General features: G+C 42.8%; 3 protein-coding genes and 2 pseudogenes across 4 annotated transcripts; 2 read left to right on the forward strand and 3 right to left on the reverse strand.

Annotated features, from left to right (window-relative positions):
* Window positions 1-226: 226 nt before the first annotated feature.
* On the reverse strand, window positions 227-1396 carry LOC147960523 (uncharacterized; annotated as a pseudogene).
* Window positions 1397-5817: 4421 nt separating this feature from the next.
* Window positions 5818-7250, reverse strand: LOC125524591 (F-box only protein 8-like). Its single transcript, XM_048689627.2, has one exon. It carries the CDS (start codon window positions 7187-7189, stop codon window positions 6011-6013), a length of 1179 nt encoding a protein of 392 aa, XP_048545584.2. The 5' UTR covers window positions 7190-7250; the 3' UTR covers window positions 5818-6010.
* Window positions 7251-8847: 1597 nt separating this feature from the next.
* Window positions 8848-9455, forward strand: LOC147960524 (putative cysteine proteinase inhibitor 7; annotated as a pseudogene).
* A 3480-nt stretch (window positions 9456-12935) lies between these two features.
* On the reverse strand, window positions 12936-15256 carry LOC125519088 (uncharacterized). The gene is made up of 3 exons (XM_087533398.1): window positions 15037-15256; window positions 13629-13650; window positions 12936-13581 (listed from the first exon to the last, which is right to left on the reverse strand). Exons 1-3 carry the CDS (start codon window positions 15254-15256, stop codon window positions 13077-13079), a joined length of 747 nt encoding a protein of 248 aa, XP_087389524.1. The 3' UTR covers window positions 12936-13076.
* A 472-nt stretch (window positions 15257-15728) lies between these two features.
* On the forward strand, window positions 15729-17939 carry LOC125520531 (cinnamoyl-CoA reductase 1). Of its 2 annotated transcripts, XM_048685485.2 has the most exons (6): window positions 15729-15942; window positions 16024-16193; window positions 16326-16511; window positions 16734-16896; window positions 17045-17231; window positions 17541-17939. In XM_048685485.2, exons 1-6 carry the CDS (start codon window positions 15801-15803, stop codon window positions 17671-17673), a joined length of 981 nt encoding a protein of 326 aa, XP_048541442.1. In that variant the 5' UTR covers window positions 15729-15800; the 3' UTR covers window positions 17674-17939. The 2 variants fall into 2 exon arrangements, with proteins under 2 accessions (XP_048541442.1, XP_087390660.1); XM_087534534.1 differs by having other exon boundaries at window positions 15740-16193.
* Window positions 17940-20146: the final 2207 nt, after the last annotated feature.

The raw sequence follows: 20146 nt of genomic DNA on the forward strand, positions 1-20146 counted from the left end.
CGTCGTCCTCATCGCCTCGGTTCCCGCAGAAATCAATGCGAAGGCTGCCGCGTCGGTCAGCCTCCATTGGTGCCTCACGGGCAGCGCAGTGATGAAGGCGCCGTGACGCGCGTCCCGCCCTCTCCCGCCATGCGTCGCCCGGCATGCAGCCCGTCGCCGCCCCAGCTACGGCTATAAAAGGCGACCTCCCCGCCGGTGGCCGCCACAGCTCTCATTTCCCCCATCTCTACCGCAAAAAGCAACACTCTCCCCTTTTCCCGTCGACGAACAGATGGCCGAGAGGTTCCCAGGCGACGGCGCGGCGGCGAACGGCTTCGGCCGCCGCAACCTCCAAGAGCCGGAGGCGCGCCTGCTCTACGATGCCGAGTACCCGGCGCCCCCAGACATGCGAGTGCCGGGGGCATGGAGGCTGAGCGCCGGTGACGTCCCGGTGCCCGAAGGGGCGGCACGGCGGGCCGAGATCGCCCGCATCAGCTCGTCCCTGACGAAGGAGCAGCGGAACGAGCCGCGCTATGCCGCCGACAGCCACACCCTCTGGACCATGTACTTCCAACGCCGCTGCGAGGAGCAGATCGCCTCCACCAACGGCGTCATCCCCCGCGGCCACCTCAATGCCGACGGGCGACGCAAGTGGTGGGGCGTGCCAGGCCGCACCCTCGAGGCCGTCCTCAACCACATCGAGACCGGAAACGTGTCGCGCCTCGAGTACCCGCCGCGACCGTCCTTCTCTCGCCGCCGGGGTAGCTCCTGGACGCCACGGATGATGGGGCCGGAGGAGACGCCGCTCGGGCGCCGCACCCATGGCGGTGCCCTCATCATCAACGAGGGTGCCCGACCCTCCCCGCGCAGCTCCCTCAGGTCCGACCGAAGCCCGAGCCGGGGCTGCTCCCGGTGAAGTCGGAGCACGTCGAGATGGTGGCCCCCAACGATGAGTCCGCCCTCAAGTGGGCGAAGGAGGAATACACCCGGGAGCAGGTGCACCGCCAGCGCCCGGCGTACGCGGAGCTCCAGGCCCGGCGCTGCGGGTGCGAGGAGGGCGGTGTCATCGTCCTCGACAGCGATGAGGAGGACAAGGCTGGGCCGTCCAGCGCCCCATCACGCGTCAGCGACCCTGGCCAGGGCTGCAGCAGGGACGGCGGCGGCACAGGCGAGGCACGCGACGACGACTACGATGATGGCGACGGCAGCGACTACACCCGCTTTTACAGGCTTCTCGGCATGTAGACGACGGCGACGGCGATGGTGACGGCGGCTAGGCGTTGTTTTCATATTTTCTGTACAAATTTCAATGAAGTTTCACCGAGTTCGTGCCAAAATCGTCGAGTTTGCATATATTTGTACGAAATATCGCTGAACCCGGAACGACCTGTGGGCCGACGACTGGGAACAAAGTCATCTCAGACGGTTCTTTTTGGGCGCCCTTGGGGGGGGAGGGGCGAACGGCTGAAGATGCTCTTAGCTGCTCCACTACGAAACAAATTCTGGCCGCCATTTTTTGTTCTTACCACTTCTCACTAACTGAGCTCGCTATAAAATCGAACTTCACTGACCAACATACCGGTTTCTACGGTCATTTTTTTACGAGCATCACAAATACTTTCTCTATAAAAAAATATAAAAGCATTTAGATCACTATTTTAATGTTCTAAACATTCTTATATTCCTTTACGAAGGGAGTACTAAACTTTTGCTTAAAATACAGGCACAGGTAGCCTGGTAATTACGTTTGGTCGGTGAAATAACACTAGTACCAGGTAGCACGTACTATGCAAGACCGAAAACAATGATCTCTTTCAGTACTGTTCGCCTCACACGCTAGCATGCTGCTTTTCAGTAGTTGTGCAAGCGCACCCGCTTCTGCTGCAGCATCACAAGCACATCTCGAACTCTTCAGATCGAGTTCAATCCTAAACCACTCACATTTCATAGTATGATCCGAAGTCCAAACAATGTGTCTTTACACTCTGAACAGGATATAGTAATTGTAAACTACAACGCCCGCCCTCAGAAACAACAACAACAACAACAACAACAACAACAACAACAAAAATGTATGTGCCCGGAACTTCTAAGTGCACAGCACAGCTAAAGATGTTATTAACAGCAATTGTGCTACAAACAGTTGAATGAAATAATAAGCAGCAACAATTGCAAACCGTGCAACAGAAAAATGCAACAAGATTTTCAGGACTGCTGTACCATTATTTTCTAGAACAATACTACTACTACTAGAACCATGTCAAATTCTCAATATAGTGGTTAACTATTAGCTATTGGGCAAAGGGCCTGAAATATAACATTGAAACTCAACCCAAAATCTCATTCTTTACACAAGAAATCAAGAAGATTTGGAATCATTTATTAGAGTAAAACATGTCTAAATCCTGCAGGAAATAAAACTGTTCCAACCTATCACCACAGACACACATAAGATGGCCCCACATTTGACCATCAACCAGCTCCCACAAATACACATTCCAACAATCCAATACAGAATCCTACATAAGCCAAGTTAGATTTTACGAGAGCATCACATCAACTGCGCTCATATACTAGTTATAACCAGCAACAGACAGCAATAGTTGACGGTGGTAGATGCAATAGATAGATGCATGAAGAAAACTGCATTATAACAGAACACTTCATGGAGAAGTTGACTATGATGCAACATTCAAGCATTTATTTTAATTAGTTGTGCTTAAGATATTCTTGAAGGCAGGTGCAGCTTCAAGTAGGCAAAAAGTAAAATCTGCCTCTTCTCATTATCAGTTACAAACAGGAAACAACTATTATCAGTTACAAACAGGAAACAGCTATCAAGAGGTAAAATCAATCAATTCTTCAGTTCAAGAAATAGTAATATGAGGCATAAAGAATGCTTCAGAACAGAATGTTACTAACTGTAAAGTACAGCACCTGCCCTCAGAAATATGTTAACATCCCAATCTACAAAATGCATGTAGAAACAACAAAAAACTAATTGTGCCTGAAACTTTTATATGCACGGCGCAACTAAAGAAGTTATTAACAGCAACTGTGCTACAAACATCGCATGAAGCATCTATCCAAAATGGTTAACAGTTGAATTGAAATAATAAAAGGTAGTAATGGCAAATCATGCGACGGAAAAATGTAACAAGATTTTTAGGACTGCAGTACCAGTCTTTTCTAGAACAATACTACCACAACCATGTCCAATTTTCAATATAGTGGTGAGCTTAGTCTCCATAAGACCTACCTAACCATCTCCATCGTTTCTCTGATTATTAGCTACTGGCCAAAGGGCCAGAAATATGACATTGAAACTCAGCCAAAATCTCATTCTTTATGCAAGAAATCAAGATGATTTGGAATCATTCACTAGAATAAAACAAGTCTAAATCCTGCAAGAAATAACACTGTTCCAACCTATCATGGCAGACACACGTAAGATGGCCCCACATTTGACCATCAATCAGCTCCCACAAATGCACATTGCTACAATCAACAGAATCCTACATGAGCCAAATTTGATTTTACAAGAGCATCACAATCTGCACTCATATCCTAGTTACAACCAGCATACATACAGTCACAGTAGAAGGTGGTAGATGCAATAGACAGATGCATCAAGAAAACTAAATTATAACAGAACACTTCATTGAGAAGTTGACTATGATGTACTCCCTCCGTCCGAAAATACTTGTCATCAAAATGGACAAAAATGGATGCATCTAGAACTAAAATACATCTACATACATCCCATTTTATTCATTTTGATGACAAGTATTTCCAGACGGAGGGAGTAGCATGCAATCATTTAATTTAATCAGTAATGCTCCAAGGTATCCTAGGAGTTAAGTGCAGCTTTAAGTCAGAAAAGAGTAAAATCTGCCTCTTCTCATTGTCAGCTACAGCAAAGGGAACAAACAGGAAACACACTAAAAATTGACAATTAAGAAGACCACTAGATCAAGAGGTAAATCAATCAATTCTTCAGTTCAAGAAATAATGGTATGAGGCATAAAGAATGCTTAATATCAAGTACGGAGAAGAACACTAGATAAACAGAATGAAGCATGCCCTCAGCCCAAGAAAATAGAGACATGAGGTGGATCAGTTCGAAAATATTTCAAAAGCAGCGCAAACCGGCTTGGTATTTAGCATCAATACAAGCAGTAGTCACTTCATCCCGAAATGGTATCTAAAGTCTGAAACAAGCATAGCTTTCGTGCAACCACATGACAGCCACTTCTGATCAACACAAAAAGAAGAAATCAGCAGGCTCATACTTGATCCAATACATAAACACTGCAACTCACGAGTATATGAAAACTAGGCCATTAAGAAGCACCGACTCACTCAACAGCCCTCAGATTAAAGGTGAAGCATCCACAGCGTAACCTTCTAGTGTTGTGAAAAGATCATGCGGAACAAGAGTTTGTTTGAGCCGGTGCCTAGATGTCTTGGATGCTAGCAACCAGTTTGCCATCAGTGTCAACGTAAAACAGCCAATGACCAAAACTGACCAGCAAGAGAAGAACACTAGATAAACAGAATGAAGCATGCCCTCAATCCTAAACAACTTCTGTTTCATAGTATGATCCGAAGTCCAAACAGCATGTCTGTGCGCTCTGAACATGATGTTACTAACTGTAAAGTACACCCACAAAAAAATCTGTAAAGTACAGCACCTGCCAGCAGAAATATGTTAACATCTGAATCTACCAAACGCATGTAGAAACAACAAAAAACGAATTGTGCCCGGAACTTTTATATGCACAGCACCGCCAAAGAAGTTATTAACAGCAATTGTGCTACAAGCTTCGCATGAAGCATCTATCAAAATGGTTAACAATTGAATTGAAATAATAATAGGTAATAATTGCAAACTGTGCAACAGAAAAATGCAACAAGATATTCATAGATTTTCAGGACTGCGGTACCAGACTTTTCTAGAACAATGCTACTACAGACATGTCCAATTCTCGATATAGTGGTGAGCTTAGTCTCCGTAAGACCTAACTAACCATGTCCATCATTTCTCTTATTATTTTATTAGCTATTGAGCAAAGGGCGTAAATATGACATTGAAACCTAGCCTAAAATCTTATACACAAGAAATCAAAAGGATTTGGAATCATTTGTTAAAGTAAAACATGTCTAAATCCTGCAATAAATAGATCTGCTCGAAGCTATCAAGACAGACACACATAAGATGGCTCTATGACCATCAATCATCTCCCACAAATGCACATTGCTGCAAGCCTATAATCCAATACATGATCCTGCATAAGCCAAGTTTTAATTTACTAGAGGATCACATCAACTGAGCTCATATACTAGTTAACTTATAACCAGCAACAGACAGCCACAGTTGACGGTGGTAGATGTGATAGATAGATGCATGAAGAAAACTGAATTATAACAGAACAATTCATTGAGAAGTTGACTATGATGCAACATGCAAGCATTTAATTAAATTAGTTGTGCTCCAAGGTATTCTAGAAGTCAGGTGCAGCTTCAAGTCGGCAAGGAGTAAAACCTGCCTCTTCTCATTGCCAGCTACAACAAAGGGTACAAACAGCAAACACAAAAAAAAATTGACTATTAAGAAGACCACTAGATCAAGAGGTAAATCGATCAATTCTTCAGTTCAAGAAACAGTGATGTGAGGCATAAAGAATGCTTAATATCAAGTATGGAGAAGAACACTAGATGAATATAGAATAAAGCATGTCCTCAGCCCAAGAAAATAGAGACATGAGGCGGATGAGTTCGACAATATTTCAAAAGCAGAACAAAACGGCTTGGTAATTTTAGCATCAACACAAGCAGTAGTCACTTCATCCCGAAATGGTATCTAAAGTGTGAAACAAGCATAGGTTTCATGCAACCACATGACAGTCACTTCTGATTGACACAAAAAGAAGAAATCAGCAGGCCCATACTTGATCCAATACATAGACATTACAACTCACGAGGATACGAAAACTAGCCTGTTAAGAAGCACCGCCTCTCTCAACATCCGTCAGATGAAAGGTGAAGCGTCGACAGCCTGACCTTTTACTGTTCTGAAGAAATCATGCGGAACAAGAGTTTGTTTGAGCCGATGCCTAGAGGGAAAGATGTCTTGGAAGCTAGCAACCAGTTTGCCATGAGTGTCAATGTAAAACAGCGAACGACCAAAACTGGCCAGCAAGAGCTCGTCACCACCACCCGAAGCAACGGTCACATACCAATAGCACTCACCATCATGGCCTTCAAGCTTTCCCCTGATTTCTGCGATCGGCAATGCAACCCGGTACTTCAAGTCCCAAACCTCACTGTCGTAGTTCGGCAACACCCATATATCAACAACTTCCGCAGCCTTGTTACAGCAATAGATGCCAAGCATGTCATCCATCTCAAGGATGCATGACTTGGTGGGATCAACTGGAGCATGCATCTGCCGAAATGACTCAGCTATGGTGTCAAATACCACCAGTTCCCATCCAGCCTCACAATCCTCCAGTGGGGTCTCGCCTGGGCGATAAAACAGGCACCAATGCAGGCTATCACGCACCCGGGCAGGTCCGTGGAAGTAAGCCGACGAGAATTTGGGCTCCGACAACCCGATGTACCTCGGTGGCTGGTCGGATCCCAGCGCAAAGACATAGCAGCCATTTTTGCCTGTAGGCGAGTCAAAGTCACTGTCGTCCCCCCAGTCCATTGCGCCCCTCCATTGCAGTAACAGCCGGTACTCGTCGGTAGGTCCGTGTAGGTACATCCCCAGGATGTTGAAGTCCGGCAGGGGCGGGAGGGAGGCGTGCTGACGCGTTACCGGGTTGCAGACGGCGAGGCGGGCGCGATTGCCAAGCATGCCAGACTTGGCGACGAGGAGGAGGCCGTCGCAGCAGAGCTCCAGACTGAAGGACCCGCCAAGCCGGGCGACGGTGTGGAACTGGGCGTCGGCGGTGGCGGCCGACCGGTGGTCGAAGGCGAGGAAGGTACGGTACCTGTTGTCGGCGGCGATGGGGAATGCGGGCTGGCGTGCGTGGTGGGCCAGGAGGAAGCGACGGGTGGAGGTGGCGCGGCGCCAGGCGCGGCGGACGGCGCGGCAGCGGATGAGCGATCTGGGGTCAAGGCGGGCGAGGATCTCCCAGAGCACGATCTCATCGGGGAGGTTGCAGAGGAGAGGCGTCGCTCCTGCGGCCGCGGCCTCCGCCATGGTCGCCGGCCGAGGGGAGGTTGGTGTTTCTGTTTCGGTGGAGAGAGAGTCGGAATGGAGATTTTTCTGAATAGGAATGGAGATAAGCGTAGAAGAAATGGAACTCTGGGCTGTGGAATGGTAGCAGCTCTCAAACGGGCTGGGCTTAGCCCAGAAGCAGATCGCTGTGAACTTTTTTTAATGGAGGTAACTGTGAACTGAAACGTCCTTTCAATTACTCATGTTTTTTTCCTACAAAAAAGTTACTCATGTTCCGGAAATCCAACTCTGACCCCAAGCTCATGCTCCCCGGTATGAAAAGGGTGTCTGATTGAGGGTAATTAAAGTCACGGAATGGAAATTAAAGGGGTACCAGACTTCAAATCATTTGTTTGGTTAAGGGGATTGAGAATTTGTAAAGGAATAGGTCTAGGACTTGAGACTTCAACTCTCACCGTTTTATTAACAGGGGAGAGGAAGGGGTTGGCAGTTGAGAGGGAATTATTTTAGTGAGTCAATCTTAACCCTTCGTCATAACTTTATGTTCATTTTCCTGGTCTAGTCCCTTGTCAATTCTCATGAACCAAACAAAGGAATACAAATACCCTCAAATTCTCAAATTCTCAAAAATAATTCCTATCATGGCCAAACCGAGGATTGAGAATAAAATGACTCATATCATATCTAATCTCAATACAATTCCCTACACTAAACTCCCATCCCCCTTCCCAAATATTGCCAAACGCGCTGGAAAGGTAAAGGAAATAAAATATCAAACAAATCCAAAAAAATCTAAAAATAATTACGCATCGAAGATGAAAGACTCTTGTAAGTGCGTGCAAATTTTCACACTGAGACGGCATCCGAGGAGCTCAGTACAAAACAAACATAATCAGAGATCAATTTTTTTTGCAGCTTTGGGCATTTTTTGAGCTTTTATATTGTTTTCTTTGTGCCAAGCTCCTCAGATGTCATGTGAGCGTGAAACTTTGCAACCACCTAGAAGAATCTCTCATCTTTTATGTGTAGTTTTCTTTAGCTTTTTTTAAACGGGTTGTCTTTTTGAATTACTTCACTTGGTGCAGATGTACCCGAGCTCCTAACATTACTATCCTTGTGATTCCTTTTTTTTTTGCCATGGATACATTATACACTAGGAATCTTATTTTACCGCTTATCATTCCGCACGTGCATATGAGTTTTCTACTGAATCGTACATTCCAAGATCATAGCAGTTATAGCATACAATATAAGTTCGTAATTATGAATATATAAAATAAAATAATATAATATTATTGCCTTTAGGTCATATTTCCAACAATCGCGTTGTCTTCATCGACCAACGCCATTTGTGGATTCTAGGTCGGTGCACAATTGGCCAATGTACACCGTTGGAATAGGTCGATGTCGTCTTATTTTGAAAAGTAACTTGGTCTATGAATATACCAATAGAATCCAAGCCTTGCAGCAGCAGAAAATAATCCATCAATGATATCATGTGAATTTCTTAATGACCACACTTCATTTTAGGAAGTACTTTAGTACAACAATTTGGATATGCATCTAATTGATTGATACTACTGAATTGCTTATGGTGGATATGTATGCAATTAATATCTACCTTGCAATGGCCATATATATTTAGATGTCATGCACCTCATTCACCTAACCAGCACAACAACAAGAACCTTGATTGATCCCCAAGCTACATAAGCGCATCCATCAACCCAAAGTCGTACCACCATAAATCTGTCACCATGAGGACTTGCAGTCTCCTCCTCCTCATTGCCGCCACTGTTGTAGTGGCTTATCCCGTTGCCACATCCGCCCAAGTAGCCTAGTATCCAATTGGGGGCGTCAATGAACCACACGTCCAGGAGCTCGGCAAGTGGGCAGTGGCGGAGCACGTCAAGCAGGCGCACGATGGGCTCAAGTTCATCAAGGTGATGAGCGGTGAAAAGGCGCCCGATGCCGGTGTGAAATATCACCTCATCATCAAAGCATTCAACAGCAACAACAAACCTGTTAGATACGAAGCGTTTTTGGTTGAGGAGATTAGGAGCAACACACGCAACCTCATCTCCTTTAGCCCCGTGAACTAAGTGATGACCAACTGGGTGGATAGTATTTTTGGATGTAATAAACATGTACTAATGAGAATAAATAATTTTTGTAAGCGGTATGGAAAACTATTTGAATTGAGATAACAAGTTTTTGGCCTACAAATTTCAAAAGGTAGTTTGCTCCATCATTAAATTGTCAACATAAAAAGTTCCTGGGAAGAAAAACTGGTTGTCATGTTGCATCTCTACTTTTCTCGGCATTATACTGAACTCCTTGGCGTGCAATTTCTTGGTGCTATCAATCATGTACTATAGGCTATCGTGCACTTTGTTGCGCCGTTATTCACTCGTGGGATTAATCTCTCTCGTAGATTATTGTAGTTCATTATTTCATTTTGACTTTATCTGTGTTGGCTTAGTTTTTAACTATATTTTGATGGTATTTTTTCATTCATATATTGTATTGGGATACCGTTGGAGATGGTATTTGTTTTGAAAGGAGAGTGGACTTGTTCTAGCGTGGTTCCTTACATGTTCCGGCTTTATTGTCAATCAATGGTGATTGTGTGAGCCCGTCGGGTCGTCCAGTGAAGCTCGCGCTTGCTCACCTCGGCCCACTGCCTCACTCGCTTGCTTACTTTTTTTTCCTACTCGCTCCGCTGCTACCTTAGAAGAGACATGCTATCAATTTTTTTGTTTTCAAATTTTTTGCTAAATCAAAAGATGTTCATGATTTTTTTAATCTTGGATTCTAAAAAATCTTCCGCCTGAGAAAAACATGATTTTATACAATGTTTGTAAATTTTTAAAATATTTAGGGATTTCAAATAGTCTTCATGAATTAAGAAAAATCAGAGACCAAAACTGTTCGTGGACTTTTAAAATATTCGGATATTTAAAACATGGAAGCGGGCTCATATACAAGTAACAGCCGATACACAACTTCATAGGCAAGCCTACAACCGACTCAAAAACCACGACGTACCGGGAGCATCAAAAATCTTGGGAGCTTAGTAACTGTATAGATAAAAGATCAGCCTCATGACGAACTGAGCATAGCTCAGCTGGTTAGGTTCCTTATGATGAAACCAGCACACCAGGGAGGAGACATTCATGCCGACTACGAGGCGCATGTCGTGATTTCGTCAATCTTAAGATGGCGTGCCAGCTCTCGGAGATGCTCATAGCGATAGGGTGTGCATGCGTTCACAAGATGAGTGTATGTGCATTTATATGAGCGTCTATTTAAAAAACACTTAAAAAAAGATCGGCCTCCTGAATAGGGTGTGCCCTGATTATCTTAGTCTTGCCAAATTATGGTGAATATTTTGGAGATTTAATGAAAACTATAAGGGAATTCATACTTGGAGCATTTTCCGGCGACAACACTGTGCCCTGATTATCTTAGTCTTGCCAAACTATGGTGAATATTTTGGAGGTTTAATGAAAACTAGAAGGGAAGCCGTGCATTGCCGCGGCCTGCTGGCCAGGAAAAAAAAACTTAAACACAGGAGGACTATTAATCGAAGGATTTAACAAAATGAAAAGTTCAATACTATCTATTTTCCCCAAAAGTTCATGTTCATCTTTCCGGTTGAAGAGCACAATCCATCCTCGGTTTTTTATTTTTTACCTCTGAAAACAGCATTACTTACACTGAATATCACTATGCTTCTTAAATTGATATTATCTCATCTACTGCCTGGCTTATTTCCAACTCATGCAGCGTCTCACATACCCATTTTCAGACTTTTCTCACATAGTCAATGACTACATCACAGGAAAATATGTGTGTCATATACCAAACCTCTCATGCTAAATCATTAAGTTTAAAATGGAAAATTATCCAAATACAGTTGGAAGGCGAAATAAATCGATTGGACGTGGTTATGAAAGGGGCCAGCAGTAAAAGACCACGTTCTGAAGACTTGGCCACATGCATAATGCATTTCTGAATATTGTGGTACACATGTACAGCATGTAGAAAAACTAATCTGAAATATCCGCAAGTGGAATTAATAATATGCTCCAGAAGAAAATAGAGAGCTGCTGCCTACTGCTATCCTTTGTTCGTGATAACATGTCATGGCATTTTCTCCAGGAAGCGCTCAAGAGACACCCTCCTGGCAATGGGGGGGAGGGGGGGGGGGGGGGGGGGGTCTGCAAAGAAGGTTAAGTTGTTGCCTTTTTAAATCATGAATTCATATAACTCAGGAAAGATGCCTTGCATGGCGGTGCTCGTGTAATCATGTAGTAATGAGGATGAGAAGAGGTGATAGAAAATCAAAAGCATACCAATTTTTTTTTACCTGGATAGCATGCCAAAAATGAGAAGAACTCATCAATTAAAGCTACAATGATCTTAAATTGAAACAGATGAAAATGCTGAAACCTGATGTATCTGGCTTCCTTTCTTTGCAACAGATTCTGGCCAGCTTCATTTTCCCCTTGGCTCATGCACAACAAACATGAATGAAGCATCCGAAAGTGGGAATTCTTAATACTTCCCTAAACCAAATGAAGCAATCAAGTAGATGTACCTAAAGCACTGAAGCACTTAAGCACTTGAGTACAGTTGGAATACTGAAGCACATGAGTACCTCAAAATGCAGAGCTGATAAACCTGGACTAGATGGGACACATGATATACGATCATATTTCAGAGATATTAACAATTGCGAATAGTATTTTTATGAATCTCTTACCCCAATCAAAATATATCTGTTGAACTTTGAGAAACATGCTATCATAATGACCTTTTTGCAGCCATCCTACCAGGAAGCGTGACTGGCCAATCAAAAATACCAGTCACAAAAAGACTCTGTTACGCAGATTGTTAGATGACTTAGCTGAAACCATCTAGCCTTAGTTTTTTCAGAAATTAATTGAATCATAGAGTTCATCTTGTTGCAGAAAAGACACTTAAGCATAAAAGCTACCTGCAGGGCTGCAAATATATGGGCAGAACAAAGAGATGAAATGACCTCGATCATGTTACACGTCGAAAAATCCTTCAAGCTATTTAACTAGTTACTCAGCTATACATATCTACTCTCAAGTCTCGACACAAACATCCTTTTCAACACTTCCATTCACTTTGACACAATAATCTGCTGCTACGCCAGGATATCGGCACACTAACCTGCTAGTGAGCTTAGCACATCTAATTAGTTTATAAGAAAATCTTCCACTAGTTTTGCTCGCCAGTGGCACTGTGTATTGCAATGGTGTTAGTTTGTCCGTAATCCAATTTCAGTTCCTGTTGAAAAGGTACATGATCCATATCATGTTCATAATCAACAAGAAGTCTGCTCTGTTCTATTGATTTTTTTTATGAGTGGTGCCTTTTATTATTTCCCACTGAATCCATCGAGGAAGGTTTCTGCAAGAAATCTTTTCCCCTGAAATGGTAAAGCATGTTTCTGAATATAATCTTCTGCAAAGATTTGATGCCAAGTCAAATCCAGTGGTTTCTTGTGGCATTTCTCTGTTTGCAAGCTCTACTAAGACACATTGTATGTCAGACACAATCACATTTGCATCATTTCCCCTTACCCTTAGGACAGCCAATAAATATCAGTTGCATTTGCAGCTTGCCAAAACCACTAGCTTGTCACGAACTTCTTTGAACAAGAGCATGTCGCTAATTCGAGCACAAATCAAGCAGGAAACAGCAGCAATCATCAGCAATGCACCGAGTCAAATACCGTTGATGCTAAGTAACTTGCCACCGTACCAAAGAGATTAGCATAATGTCATCTGATCTTAAAATCAAGGTATACATTGCAAGTCAAAGAAACAACAAATACTAGGGAGATGTCTTCTCATCAAGCTAGAAGAAAAGCTCACGCGAAATCTTTCACCAAGATGGCCTTCTCCACAATCCCATCCTCCACCTTCCGCTGCTCTCCTTCTCTGGTCCCCTCGGCGCAACCCTTCTCCTGTCCCAGCTCTTGGCCGACGACCACAACAACCCTATCTTCCTCGTCTCCGCGCCCGGCGACGACCATGACCTCGTCGGCGTGGCATTCACTGCCGCGCCCTCCGCCAACAAGGGATTCGGGAATGGCCCCGCAGGTGGGTCCCGCCTCCACGCAGCCTCCACGAGGCGCGAGCGGGTCGTCCCCCTCGTCCTCGTCATCAGAGAGGGAGAGGTGAGGGAGGCGGGAGGAAACGGCCAACGCTGCAAGGGAGAAAGCCTCGGCGATGGACTCTTGCGGGAGCGCGCAGTCCTCCAGTCCCGCGTCCTCCAGCCGCGGCGGCCGGATGGGGTCGCCGGCGATGTGCCTGCCGCCCTCGGCCGTTTTTTTTTTTTTTTTGAGCGGACGGGTGTGCGCTGACTGGAGGTCTCTGGGCTAGCGAGTCTGGACGCGGGCTGGCTTCCAGTACGGGCTCACACGCGGATCATGGGCTTGTTGCCTGTAATAATTAACAGGCCTATGATGTTAACTGAGTCACACTATTTCACGGAAATTGTATATCACTAAAAAAAATCATTGTCTAAAAGAAAACATAAATAATCATGGAATATGCTTTTGGAACCCGGACACGTTTGAAAAATACAAAATCACACTTCAAAGTTCCAAAGAAAAAAACTGAAACAAAAAATAACACGCATACATAGGAATGTATACTACGTTTCTATAAATTTTCATGACAAAAACATTCTGGTGTGATCTAAAAAATAAAATCATGTATCTCTAGCACATGCACTGTTCACTATAAAATTCAATGATTTTGTTTTTGTGTGTATAAAGGCAAATACTGCACCTACAGAAACATAAACATCCATACTTATGTTTCATTTTTCAGGAAATTTTTCAAAAATTCAAATGGTATTTTTTGACAACCAGGCTTCCCTGGAGCCGGTGAGCAACAAATCTGCTCTTAGAGATCTCCAATAGATAATGTATTTTATACACCAAAAATGATGTGAGTAAAATATACATCACTAAAGAACGCCCAACTCCAACAGAAAATGTAAAATACAGTAGCCGGGCCGCTCCAACGGAAGATGTAAAATAGTCTAGGTGCACGACAGCTAATTCGTAATTTCATATCTTTTTTACAGAAAAACTTTCGATCTATTTGTTTTCAATCATGACAGTACATGAACATAAAAAATAATAAAAGTTACATCCAGATATATAGGCCACCTAGCGACGACTACATGCACTGAAACGACCCGAAAGTGCACCATCATAGCCCCTCCCTTGCTTGAGCCGGGTAAAATTTGTATAATAGACAGTCGGAAAGTCATCGTGTTAAGACCCCATAGGACCAGCGCACTAGAACAACAATCGCCGCCGATGAAGAGTAGTGTAGATCAGAAGGATCCAACCTGAAAGCACATGAATGTTGATGAACGGTGATCTGATCCGATCAGATCCACCAGAAACAGATCCACCAAAGACACACGTCCACCGACAATGCTAGACACGCCCGAAACGGGGCTAAGTGATTAGAACCTTATTCCATCTTCATGAAGCCCACCGTCTCACCTTCCTAAGTAGGACATAAATCCTAACAAATTCTAAAGAGACAACTAAAAACGGAGCCCTCCTATCGGTAAGGGCCGGAATCCATCATGGCCTCGTGGCTCTCAGGCAACCGGAGATGAACGGTCAAAATCATCTCAAATCAACCATAAAAACAAACAAAACAACAACTTGAGCTAAACTGAACCTGATCTAGGCTGGAAAAAAAATGTATATATTTGAACATACATGAACTTGAGCATATAGCAGGGACACTTAAATTGAATGTTATCTGAGCTATACATAATATTATATTGTCTCTATTTACTTCCTCTATCCCATAATATAAGAAACGCTCCTGGTTCCAGCGCCTCCGCGGGGATGCCAGCGGCTTCATCCTGGCTGCTGCTAGGTGCCTGGGATGGGCAGGGCGCGCGGATCTCACCGAAATCGAGGAAGCAGAGGAACCTTGATTGATTTTTTTTTATGGGGAACCTTGATTGATTCGTGTAGGAGGACCGCCGCCGCCGCTGCAGTTCTTCTCGCATTGCCGGGTTTAATTGGGTTTTGCTTTGGTGCTAAGGGATGTATATTTGCATCACTTGCGGATGTATTTGAGATTTTTTTTTATGTACATGATCTGTTGGTGGGATGGGCCTTGCTGATGTATACTTCATCTGTTCTCAAATGTAAGTTTCTTTAGAGATTTTAACAAAAAAACTACATTATGGAACAAAATAAATGAATCTACGCTTTAAAATATTATATTCATATACATCTATATGTTGTAGTCCATTTAGAATCTTTAAAAAAAATTATATTTAAGAACTGAAGGAATATTTCGGATTTCTACATCTACATATGCTCCTACTATTTCAGCCCTACTTCACCTTTTTCTTAGTCCGACCCAAATTTGCAAGCTCTATCCATCCACTGCAATTAAACAGTAGAGTACCATCAAAGTGTTTCGTCAACTCATGCGATTTCCACGTGCTCTAATAGTGGTCCGACCCAGCGCGCCATCAAATAGCTGCGTGCGCTCGTTGACCGCTGGTAGTACCTCCGACACTCTTCCCTCCTGCCATAGCAACGATGGACGGCGCCGGGAGGACGACGACGACGACGACGGCGTGCGTGACCGGCGCGGGCGGCTTCGTGGCCTCGTGGCTCGTCAAGCTGCTCCTCTCCCGCGGCGGCGGCCGCTACGCCGTCCACGGCACCGTGCGTGACCCCGGTGAGCTTCTTGAACCGTTGGATTCTTCCGTGACCATGACCGATGCTAAACGAAGATTCGGTCTCCTGTTGCTGCCGGAAGGCGACGCCAAGAACGCGCACCTGGCGGCGCTGGACGGCGCCGCGGAGAGGCTGCGGCTGTTCAAGGCCGACCTGCTGGACTACGGCAGCATGGCGGCGGCCATCGCCGGCTGCGACGTCGTCTTCCATGTCGCCTGCCCCGTCCTCGCCAACCACACCCCCAACCCCGAGGTACCTTTTCCCCTTTACCCTTTCCCTCTCTCGTTTTCTTCTCCGAAATTCAGTCAATAAACGGGTACAGGCGAACACGTCCTGTTCTGTTCTTGTAATCCAACAAGCGCCTCCATCTGCATGTTTCTGCAGGCTGATTTAATTGCCCCTGCTGTGACTGGCACGATGAACGTCCTGAAAGCTTGCTCTGAAGCTAAGGTCAAGAGGGTTGTGATGGTGTCCTCCGTCGCTGCCGTCATGGTGAACCCCAGCTGGCCTGGAGGCAAGCCCATGGATGAAGACTGCTGGTCTGACGTCGACTACTGCAGAACCACAGAGGTGAGACCACCAACCAAATCACGAGTCATGATCGTTCCTGTAAGTGCGGCGTAATTAATTCCTGAGATGTCACAACTCACTGCAGTGTCCAGTGATTATGAAGAATTGGATTGTCTCCAGTGAAATTCATGCGTTTCAAACATCATTTCAGTCCCCTTAGTTATGCAGAAATGTGGCTTCAGTCTTCGCAGTTTCTAATCCTGCCTCCTATCATTCTGTCAGAATTGGTACTACCTTTCCAAAACACTGGCAGAGCTTCAGGCCTTGGATTACGCAAAGAGAAGCGGACTAGATGTCGTGACAGTCTGCCCGTCCTTGGTGATCGGGCCCTTGCTGCAACCTACGGTGAACGCGAGCAGTTCGGTCATAGTTGATTTCTTGAAAGGTTGCCTCGCTTTGCCACACCGATCTGAAATAGTCATCGCCGAAGGCTGAATTCTTTGCCTATGTTTCCATGACTGCATTAGGTCCAATACCTGCTTCATACATTAGTATATTCGATTGAAATGGTTTTATCCTCTGACTCTCTGCAGGTGATAATGAGGTAAAGAGCAAAATCAGAAACTTCGTGGATGTTCGGGACGTTGCCGATTCTCTCATCTTGGTGTATGAAACCCCAGAGGTCTCTGGACGCTATGTATGCAGTTCACATGCAAGGAAGGTCTCTGATGTCATTGACCTGCTGAAGGGCATGTATCCTGCTTACAAATTTGCGAACAAGTAAGCCTGTCATTAATTGATATACATATGGTTGAGTTTATAAATGCAACTTGGTGATCGGTACAACGCTTCCTCTGATTTCTTAAGCTAGTTTCTGATATTAGAATGAAACAAAAATGATGTTTCTGCATATTTGATACACGGTGCTTTGTGCCTTGTGGAAGCACTGAATTAATGATGATCAGTCTCTTATTGGTGCATATAAGTCCATCTTTCTTGCATAGGCAAATTGGTAATGGTGGCATGCCAATGATGCCATGACATGACTACTGTAGCCTAATGCGTATTTCTGCTCGAAACCAATGGCAGGTTTGTCCAAGTGGATGACGAGCCCTCATTTAGTTCAACGAAGCTTGAGATGCTGGGCTGGAAAATCAAGCCACTTGAGGAGACCCTCAGGGACAGTGTCGAATCATACAAGGCTGCATCTGTCCTGGATTGAGCCAACAATATTTATGCATTTTCTTTCATAAGCTTGAGATGCCGGTGGCAACAAGTCTGGTTTTTGTTCATTTTGTAAGTTGATGTCAGCCTTGGTTGTTTTGAGCTTCGTTTGAACAAAATTTAGCTATCGGCATCAAAATGGCATAGTACTAGGAGACGCTCCTTCATGTGCACAATGTAGAAATCAGTCCGGGCAAAGTATGTTCTTGCACTTAATTTACTCTTCATATATTAATGGCATTGCTATAGTGTAGTGATTCACCATTTTTCTGTGCAAACTAAAGTGATTCCCAAATAAATGTTTAATCTTTTGAAAACGCTGAATTCCAAATTTTTATGTATATTTTTACTTCCCTTTGATGGGACAATAGTCATCAAAAACATGCTATGACTAGCTTTATGGTTCAGATGTTGGACTCACAACATTCAGTATTCACTAGCACAACTAAAAATAAAAACAATCATCCTTTTCTCTATCACTGCCTATATTTAATTCCTTAGCTCTTAAACCAAAAAAATCACGTCAACAATCAAATCTGGACATATTTACTCCATAAGACTATTTCAGCACGGTTTAGAATGATGTGGCGATGGTTTTCATAGATAGCAAGCTACAAAGAAATTTTTTGAAGAAAAATGAAGAGATTTTGAAGAGTTTAGTTGGAAAAATTCGACAATGATATTTTAAAAAAAACAGGATAAGCATAAGGCACTACAAGAAATCTGTTGAAACATGATGGTCCCAATCCATCACATACCACTACAAAAGTTTGAGATTTTAGAAAGCAATTTGATTTTATGCTATTATGCATGAATATACCTTTATGTACTCTTGTTATTTAATATTTTATATTCTATTTTAGAATACCAAGTTAAGGTTCCTTTTGTAGTCTCTTCAAAAAATATTTATCTAAAATGCTACGAACATTTTCTACATGGAAAATACTACTCCCTACGATTCAAATTAATTGTCGCAGCTTTACTACAACTTTAGTACAAAGTTGCACTAATGTTGTGACAATTAATTTGGATCGGAGGATATTGGTTCATGTCAAAGTTAGTATCTCTTTAATTCATTTGCTATTATTCATGTATTAAATAAAATTCTAGCTATCACTCGATATAATCCACATTTGAACTATATGTATCAAAAATTGTTCAACAAATGAAAATAATAATTCATATTTAAGTACCTCCGTAACTTTTTAGCTCCTCTCCAATTTTTTTCTAAACAAAAAGTCTCCTTGGAAAAGTTCAAACCTCCACATGTGTAATGTTGATATTTTTTTTCATTTTTATACAGTTTAAATGTGATATGAAAACTACTAAAATTGGAATGGGGTCATGATCTCATAAGATATTGTTTAAAATGTTTTATAATTTCACAAATCTTGGATCGTACATTGCTTTTATAGCACATGCATCTTGGAGTAAGAATCATATCATTGAAAGGTAAAATTTGGAAGTTTGAACTTCACAGAACATTTCTTTATCGTTTTCACTTGAGATTTAGATTACAACTCTTTTTGAGGGAGAGATTTAGATAACAACTTGATTTTACAAAATTATGCATAAATATACTTTTATGCCCATCTTTTTATGTATTATATTTTGATACCAAGTTAAGGTACACCATGTAGTACCTTCCAAAACAAATCACTGAAAAGTTCCAAACTTTCTCTACATATAACATACTACATTATATATGTGTACATCAAAGGTATAATTTGGTATAATTTATGTATTAAATGAATTTCTACCTATTTACCATATACAATTCAGAATTGAAGTTAATGTATCAAAAAAGCCTCCAAATGAAAAAAAATGCTTATTTTTTAGCTCCTATCCATAAAACATATAAAAAATCAAATGGATGGCATACTTATTTGAATTCATTTGGAATCTTGAATTAGACTTCTTTTTGTTAACAACGGATTAAATCCTACTATTAACATGCATGAAACTGACATTCATAGCCTTTTTATGCTCACACTTAGTTTAGGATTCCTATATATATGCACGCATTGCTCAAGGAATTGGTTGTAATATATTTCAATGGGATTTAGTCATATGGAACATGAATATTTGGATAACAATATGAGACCGAAATGAAAAATTCCTATGTTGTACTGTATTTGAGTATATATATACAAAACATTTATTGAATATAAGTAGTATTATAGAATGCTAATAACAGAGCCTTCCCTGTGCATGGTTGCATGTGGATGTGGCATGTTTCAATTATGTTAGTGGAGATCACCTACTTAGTTATGCTAGATGATATCCCATGTGTTGCTGTGGGAATCTTGCTAAAAGGAATATATATTTTTGTGCTAGATAAAAGGAATATATGAATATGTGGTATAAAGTAACTAAAGCTAATGCAAAAGCAAATGTAAGTGTGTTGTGGGTTTACACTTTAAAAGCAATATAATATATGGAGCATCTAAACATGATGTAGCAAAAAAAAA

The sequence above is a fragment of the Triticum urartu genome, chromosome 7A, assembly GCF_056163025.1.
Source record: "Triticum urartu cultivar PI428250 chromosome 7A, HENAU_Tu73, whole genome shotgun sequence".
In the NCBI taxonomy this organism is placed as follows: domain Eukaryota; kingdom Viridiplantae; phylum Streptophyta; class Magnoliopsida; order Poales; family Poaceae; genus Triticum; species Triticum urartu.

What these genes read in the sequence shown, in the direction of transcription:
- LOC125519088 (XM_087533398.1), bottom strand. Translation starts at nt 15,256, where the DNA reads ATGCGAGAAGAACTGCAGCGGCGGCGGCGGTCCTCCTACACGAATCAA. An exon ending in TATATTATGGGATAGAGGAA is followed by an intron (nt 13,651 to 15,036) that starts GTAAATAGAGAC and finishes TAATTATTACAG; the next exon opens with GCAACAAGCCCATGATCCGC. An exon ending in AACAAGCCCATGATCCGCGT is followed by an intron (nt 13,582 to 13,628) that starts GTGAGCCCGTAC and finishes TCGCTAGCCCAG; the next exon opens with AGACCTCCAGTCAGCGCACA.
- LOC125520531 (XM_087534534.1), top strand. Translation starts at nt 15,801, where the DNA reads ATGGACGGCGCCGGGAGGACGACGACGACGACGACGGCGTGCGTGACC. An exon ending in CATAGTTGATTTCTTGAAAG is followed by an intron (nt 16,897 to 17,044) that starts GTTGCCTCGCTT and finishes GACTCTCTGCAG; the next exon opens with GTGATAATGAGGTAAAGAGC. An exon ending in GCTTACAAATTTGCGAACAA is followed by an intron (nt 17,232 to 17,540) that starts GTAAGCCTGTCA and finishes AACCAATGGCAG; the next exon opens with GTTTGTCCAAGTGGATGACG.
- LOC125524591 (XM_048689627.2), bottom strand. Translation starts at nt 7,189, where the DNA reads ATGGCGGAGGCCGCGGCCGCAGGAGCGACGCCTCTCCTCTGCAACCTC.